The sequence below is a fragment of the Lotus japonicus genome, chromosome 1 (genome assembly GCF_012489685.1).
Source record: "Lotus japonicus ecotype B-129 chromosome 1, LjGifu_v1.2".
NCBI lineage: Eukaryota > Viridiplantae > Streptophyta > Magnoliopsida > Fabales > Fabaceae > Lotus > Lotus japonicus.
The window spans coordinates 77,080,245-77,088,104 of NC_080041.1; the positions used below are offsets into that span (position 1 = coordinate 77,080,245).

Consider the following 7,860-nt stretch of genomic DNA (forward strand, 5'->3'; position numbering starts at 1 on the left):
TAACAAGCACAAATGTTCTTTTCAAAAAAAACAAGCACAAATGTTTACGGTGGTTAGAAATTTAAGCTAATATGCATAAAGAGTGTTGAGTGATTCACATCTTTATATTTCATTACTCAAACATGAATATTACATGTAGTTATAAGAACACATTTCTTGGGAGGGTAGGGTAGTTTAGCAACTGAGCTAAGGGAAATCATGAAGGGATTTGTAGGGTGAAAGACCAAGGTTCAAACCCTGGCGAATGAACTTATTTACTAACAATTAACAACTAACATGGTTGAGCTAAGGGTAATTTTTGAAATTAAGCTAAGGGTAATTGCAGGTGAAGGGTTAGGGTTCGAACCATGAGGAAGGATAATAATTTGTACTAATTTACTAACAACTAAACAACTAACACCTGCCTATAAAAAAAACTAGAACACAATTCTTGAATGCATCTACAATTGCCATTTGACCATACGTGAAGTTTTCTTCTCATTCATACAACAAAAAAGCAAGAACGAATATGGAACACGGACAGCATATCAGAAACGTAATCTTTGTACAATTCATGTTGACCGCTGAAGGATAAAAAAATGATCAAATTGAGCTTACATGAATCATAAATGGATGTAACTATATGTACATTTCTTACAAGTGATGAAGACTGTACAAAATAACTACACCAGAATACATGATACCAAAACCAATGCTAAAGAGAGTTAAGAAAAAAAATTTCTTCTGTATGTTGTAGTAGGCAGTAGCACAACAAGGGAATATGCGTAAAGTCGAAATCTTGGGAGAAATTTCTGTAAGTAATTTCCGGGTTCCAAAATTAATTATGTTGTGAGAGAAACTGATCTAAACATGCTATCATACACGTTCTGTGTTGGACATAAATTGTCCCTCTGAAGATTGATTAATTTGAGGAAAATGTTCTTCATCATGTTCATGTGGTGTTTCTATCCCTTCACCAGTTGACCCTTGCCCAGCATATTGTTGCAGTACCAACACAGAAGCAGTTGCTGCAAAATCAGATGAAGCTAGCAAATCTCCAATTGCTCCAATCTCAGGACACTCACTCCAATCAGTGAGCCCTGCAGTGAGTGGTGAAACCACCGCTTGCCCTCTCCCAACAATGAAAAGGTCATGTTCGTCCATTGTCCTTATCTCCGCAACTGTCTCCTCCCCATTGTTCACAACCTTCTCAATATAATCAACTGAATCATCATCCTCACACCTCATCCTGAACTCATGCAGAAGCCTCTCATCAAGCTGCTTCTGAATGTCCTTATCTGTTTGCACGCTCAGCACACTTTGTTCATTGTTGCTGCTATGTTTCTGTTGTTGTTCCCTCAAACGCTCACCACTCAATTCTTCCCCCGAAACAAATCGCATTATGGTGAGGCTTATCCCTTGATGCTCCAACATTCTCCATCCATAGCACAATGCTTCTCTGTCATCTGGTCCTCCAAAGAACAATATAGCTACATTGTAAGATACTTGATTTGCAGCTAAGAGGTTCGAGCCGCCACTTAACCCTCTATCAACCAGAACACCAACTGAGCAAGGTGCATGTGCTAGCACATTCTTGTTGATGTCTCGAAATGCCATGTTTGTAGCTTCCATTTCACCATCAACTGTTTGTTGTTTATGGAAAGGAATGATTATTAACGAAACACGTTTGTCCTCTGCCACATTGCATATGTCTTCATGCATGCTGGAGTAAGGCGAGATTGCTGTCAAGGGTTGGATCGAGACGAAATTGGCGCGGCGCTCGTAGTTCTCGAAGGGGGTGATGACATGGTCTGTTTGAGCATCGGATTTGTGGAGCGCAGGCTGTTCTGCTTTTGCTGTGTTGTGGACAATGAGCATGGCGGATGTCCGGCCACTGAGCTCGACCAAATGGAGCACGTAGACGCAGATTGGGGATTTCTTTGTTGGATTCGAGGCTTCAAGGAGGTTGATCATGGTTGGGACATTTCTAGGGGTGTGTACACAGACTAGGACTCTGAACTCTGCATCTGATTTTGATACCTGAATGGTCCTTCTTTTGTAGTATATGCTTCTCCTTGATGGTTTGTAAATGACTGATACCGCAGGCACAACAATTGCGGTCATTATTACTGTTATCACCACCATGATTGCAAATGATTCGTCATCAAACACCTGCAAAATGTTTTGAATGATCAATGTTAGTAAAATGACTAATTGAGGCAATTAAGAGTTGATTTGCAATTACAAAACAGTTATAACATAAGTCACCAAAGCACAAACACCTCATTTTTCATTGTATCTCTCACTTCTTATCACATCACATCATATATCACATCGATTATTTCTCTCTATTCTCTTCCTTTCTCTCTCAGGGTTTCCAAACACCTTGATTATCTATCAAACATTTTTCCATTGCCAAAATAGCAACAATAGCACTTTAGCATTTGAAAAATGGACATCTCCATAGTGCAGAAACCCGGCATACACCTGAAGTGAGATGTGCTGGATGTGCTATATGATGTGATCTTAGAAGGAGAAGATAAAGAGAAAAATGGAATCTTTGTGGTGTGCCTAAATGTTTGGATGTAATCACTGATTAGTATTAACACTTCTGCTTAATCAAGGGATGATTAGCGATTGCGAAAAATTATGGTTCTCAGACGTTCAAACAGTTAGACACCTCACAAACACTTCATTTTTCTCTTTATCCTTCTCTTCTTATCACAAAACATCATATATCAGATCTATTACTTCTCTTTCTTTGCTTGCTTTCTCAGTATGTCTGGATGTCTGCACTGTGTGAGCGTGCATTAAATCATTTTCTACCAAAAATAATAGTATAGTATTATCACCTTCTGGTCCTTTCCAACATTAAGTACAATCATCTCAATTAGTCCCTTTGTGTTCATGAGTAAGCCAAGTGCAGCACCTTCACTCAGAGGCATTTCGTAAAAGAATCCAATGAGTATAGTTCCAACAATTTTTCCAGTGCAGGCAAGAAAAATGACTAGAATAAGAATGGCCCAGGTGTATGACCCTCTGATGACTCCTATATTTGTTTTCAGCCCACTAACAGCAAAGAAAAGAGGGAGCAAAAGTCCCGAAACAAAGTCCTCAAGCTTCTCCACAAGAGTTACACCAAGGGGTCCAGTTGGGATTGCCAAACCAAACACAAAAGCTCCAAAAACAGAGTGAGTTCCAATAGCATCTGTGGTTAAACCTGAGACCAAAACCCCTGCTAAGATAAGAGAAATGTGGAACTCACTGAAGGCTTCTCCTTCTGGCGTTTTCTTTACTACCCATGCAGCCGCGGGTCGAACAACATAAGCACAAAACGCCACAAATGCTACACTTGACAAAAGAACCCAAAGAGAAGCAAGCGATGCTGTTTTGTTCTCAGCTAAAGTGATCGCCAAAACTAACATAATCCAAGCACAGACATCGGTGATGAGCGCAGCCGAGAGCGCGAGCCTTCCGAGCTCTGTGTTGATGAGTTTGAGCTCTGCGAGGATCCGAGCCAGGACGGGAAATGCGGTGACCGACAGCGCGACGCCGAGGAAGAGGATGTATGTACCTTGGTTCATGTCATTGTTGTACTCTCTGCTCAGAATGAAGGAGAAGGCTGCGCCGACGACGAAAGGCAAGACCATGCCGGCAATTGCTGCAGCCACTGCCCTTTTACCTGCGTTGCGCACCACTGATATGTCCATCTCAACTCCTACCAAGAAGAGGAAATAAAGAAGACCAACATTTGCCATTGTTTCAATCATCATTGCGCTTCTTAGAGGAAACACAGTGTTGGCAAATGCTTTGCTTTGGCCTAGCACTGAAGGACCCAACATTAGTCCACCCTATGCCATGTTACAAAAATAACATCCATCATCAATTGGTTAGAAGCATAGGATAAAACCATTCATATGTCTTTACTCTTTACCCAATAACAAAAAGTTTTTGGGATAGTTAGTTCATGATATAGTATTAGAATCTCAAGGATAAAATGCTCTAAAGTTCGATCATTGTTGCATCTATTATTCTAATAAAAGGTTAAATTTCTGTATATGGTAGGTTGACCTTACATTGTCTACTATAAAACCATTCGTGTCTCTTTAGACACAATCATTATGTCATGATTAGTTTTTAATCTTTCATTCATTTTCCTAACCAAATTCAATGCAAATGCATAGTGATCATTGAATTCGTATTTGAAAATTATTTTCCAAATTGATTCTAAAACTCAAAATCAATTCTTGACAAGGCTGAAAAAGGAGAAATTGATCGCTAATAAAGAAATGAACTAACCATGATTTCAGCGATTACGCGCGGCTGGCGTAATGGCTTAAGAATAAAGACGAATATGCGGGTGGCAGCCACAACCAAAGTTAATTGCAGTATGAAGATAGGGAGGGAATAAGCCAAGGGGTTATCTCCCTGCCATATCCCATTTGTTGTGACCATGGTTGGTGCATAGCAGACTATGTAATCATCCGTGCTGTTTTCGTGATGATGTTCCATTTTTTCCTTGTTATAGACTTCCTTTATTGCTACAAAAACGATTTTCACATCCTCCTATGTGCAACTGAAATCCTAAAGGAGGATTCTTTCATGTGTCAAAGGTACATTACCTGGCTTTTACCAAGCCACTAGCATCATTTAAGAAATACTATGTTGCGTAACAACACCGTTAGTTGATGACCGTTATATGACAAACTGAATTGGAAAGAATATCGTTTTTGGATGAGCTCAGAGTATCCACCGCCAACACCTGTGACTAACTCTCTTGTCGTCGGTGCTCGCACGAAGCGGTAAATAGTTGACTTTGTTTGTTCATGGAGAGGTAAATCAATTGGAAGTGAGAAAAGAATTTGAAGATGGATGAAAAAGGGGGAATAATGTAAGAAGAAGGTGAGCTATATCTTTTGCTTTGTTTGAGGAAAACTAGAAATGAGAGGGAGGTAAAGAGAGAAAAAAGAAAGAAACGAGGTTCGTTTCGTTTTGGTGGTTGTCCACTCCAAGTGGGAACACTAGTTGAATTCTACGGCCTATGTTGTGTAGAGGGGATGAGTCTATTTTGAGAAAGCTCATGGTTTGATGTTGTGTGACTGATTTTTACTTGTACATGTTTGTGGTATTGACATTAATATAATTTTTGATTATTCAAAATGCTATATTTGCGCAGATTATGGTTTGGAAACTCTAAATTAAATGAGAATTTAAACATGCCATTCTTGAGAATTTCTATTTGGTGCCAAAGATTTTCGTATAAGAATGAGTGTGCAAACCAAACATATAGATGGTTTTTTTAGAAAACATGGGTGGTTGATTGGGGGGTCACAGGTCACTTGTATTCATGTGGTACTTTTGGTATTGTCTCTATTCCTTATTAACTGTTCATTTTGAAGAAAATAATTTTGTTCTTATATATCTGTCTACTTAGCATTTTAAGAGAGCATTAAATGATGTTTTTCTAAATAATACCCTTTTGGGAGCAATAAATGAGGAAAAATAAAATATAACCCAGGGTGTAAAATAGGAAAATAAATAATATTTTTATGATAATTAACAACATTAATTGCGTTCTTTAATATGTGTGTTTCTTCTCTTCCTAAACAGTTAAATAGGAACGGATGTAGTATCTATAAGAACAAAATTAAATCAATTCAATGTTTATGTCTTTTGGTTTTCACTTTTCAGGATCATTTACACTTTTTTTAGGCGAAATTAAACTTCATATAGATTTCATTGTTTGACATTATAGAGAACATCTCACTTCCACGTATACAATTAAGCTTAATACTACAATCAAATAACCTACAACACATGCTCACTTGAAATATAAGACGGAATAGTAAAAACACAACAAAAACCTCCCAACCTAATATTAGCTAGCTACCAGTTAAGCACATATTTAGTGCACTACTTGCTTAACTATGTTATGGCCAACGACACGATATTTACATTCTTATCATCAAACCTCGTGGCAGATAAAGTATCACGGCTAGTCAAAATTGCTTGAAAAAAACCATCCACTTCCTTTGCAAGAAGATCCATTCCTTGGGAAAGCTTCTCAGTAGCCCCGCCTAATTCCTCAACAGTCTTCAGAAGCGAGTCTGTCTCCATGGCATCAACACCACCCTGGATAGTAGGATACAATTCCTTCACAACAACATCAACAGTTTCCAACTCACTCATTACAGAAAATTTACCACTAGAAAATCTAACTCTAATCTCCTCATTTACAAGGTTCTACAAACTTATAAAAGCTAGAGCCCATGAATACATGTCAGCCACATCCAAATCTAACAACTTTTTTTTGAAGAGCCAGAGAATGCCACAATAAGCACACTGCAGATAAAAACAGTCTCCACCTTGACATCATACATGGCTTGCATCAAAGCTTAACCTTTGGTCGATCAAGTGATCCACAAGGTCGTCTAAAATGCTGTGATATTCTTCAATTCTAGGGTTCGTAGAATTAACTTGTCGCCTCCAATCATCAAGGAAAGAACAAGCCCGAACAAACAACTTTGAAGAGGCAGAGTTCAAATTGTGCAATGCAAACTTCAGTGGAAGATTATCCTGATTTAGCCTTGATAGCTCGAAACTAAATGCATTGCAAATATCTAGCACCTTTGTACTTATGTCTAAGTATTGATCAATCCACTTGTCATCCCAATTACTAACAGGCAACTCAAGATGATAAGGGTTTGTATGTCATTATGAGTTTCACAAAGTGATTTCATAGCTAAAGTCAACCAAGATAAGCTGAGGATTCCATCCTTGCTTTTGGGATTAGTTTTCTCAGCCTCTCTGCCAGTACTGCAAGAAGTTGTGGAGACTTGTGAGAGCCTTTAGGTGATATCTTGCGAAAAGGATTTCCAAATGGGAAGAAAGATCGGGGTGGTTGAGGATCCTGTGGAGTGTGGACGGCTCATTTACACTTTACTTCCTTTACGTAAAAAGCTAAATTAATGTAAAAAAATCTTTTACATACTAAATAGCTAAGGCCATATATATTTTGTAAAAGGAAAAATAAAAAGAAAAGGAGTTTATTTAACTTTAAACTGGAATTGTTTATTTACAAACTTGAAAAAAAAAAAGTAAACGTTTAATTTTTTTACGATTGTTAATAAAAAAGTAAAGATCATAAAAGCAACAAAAATGTTTCAGTTATATATAGGCAATACAAAATTCGTATAGTTTTCATTATTGGATAACTATTTTAATCTTACTTTTAAAAATATAAGATTTTACATTTTTAATATTTACCATTCATAGTTTGGTATAATGGTCAATATATATTCATTTCACTTTCAAATAAAATATAATCTCATATGTATAGGGTTCACTCTGAAGCGAGTTTATGTCTAGAACTAGAAAGAAACAACGATGATTCTCTCAAAAATTAGAAGGAAAGTAGCATATCATAATCGGTAACATGTGTGTTTTGCTTTCGGCACATGTTTTTCACTCAATAGAGTGCATATCTACTTCATGCACTTGCAATAGCATTCTTCTTTGCATCAAATGCTGCAGGATCCACCATTCTAGGCTTCACAAATTACACTTTAAAGGTGATGACAGTAATTTGCATCGTTCTCACTGCTCATGCTAATTCCTAGACCGTTCTCTATGAGATTTACAAGGAAATTGTGCGTCCAGACTTTGTCACTCCACGCTCCACCGCAATCGTTCGCTGAATCACCACGGCTCCAATTCCTGACGAATGTCGCTGATGCCACCGACCACTTGGTTTGATCTCTCACTCACTACATTACACGCTCTATTCGTTTGAGTTGATGCTTAAATTACCGTATAAATTTTTTCATACATTGGTTAATAGATTTTTTTCCTGCTGTTTAGCTCATCTATTTGATAATCGAT

General features: G+C 37.8%; 1 protein-coding gene and 1 pseudogene across 2 annotated transcripts; both read right to left on the reverse strand.

Moving 5' to 3' along the window:
• Positions 1–502: 502 nt before the first annotated feature.
• On the reverse strand, positions 503–4,966 carry LOC130713201 (cation/H(+) antiporter 15-like). 2 transcript variants are annotated; one of them, XM_057562992.1, is made up of 3 exons: positions 4,279–4,966; positions 2,832–3,830; positions 503–2,151 (listed from the first exon to the last, which is right to left on the reverse strand). In XM_057562992.1, exons 1-3 carry the CDS (start codon positions 4,489–4,491, stop codon positions 856–858), a joined length of 2,508 nt encoding a protein of 835 aa, XP_057418975.1. In that variant the 5' UTR covers positions 4,492–4,966; the 3' UTR covers positions 503–855. The 2 variants fall into 2 exon arrangements, with proteins under 2 accessions (XP_057418975.1, XP_057418980.1); XM_057562997.1 differs by having other exon boundaries at positions 504–2,151; positions 2,832–3,805; positions 4,279–4,413.
• Positions 4,967–5,884: 918 nt separating this feature from the next.
• LOC130746939 (protein BPS1, chloroplastic-like) lies at positions 5,885–7,522 on the reverse strand (annotated as a pseudogene).
• Positions 7,523–7,860: the final 338 nt, after the last annotated feature.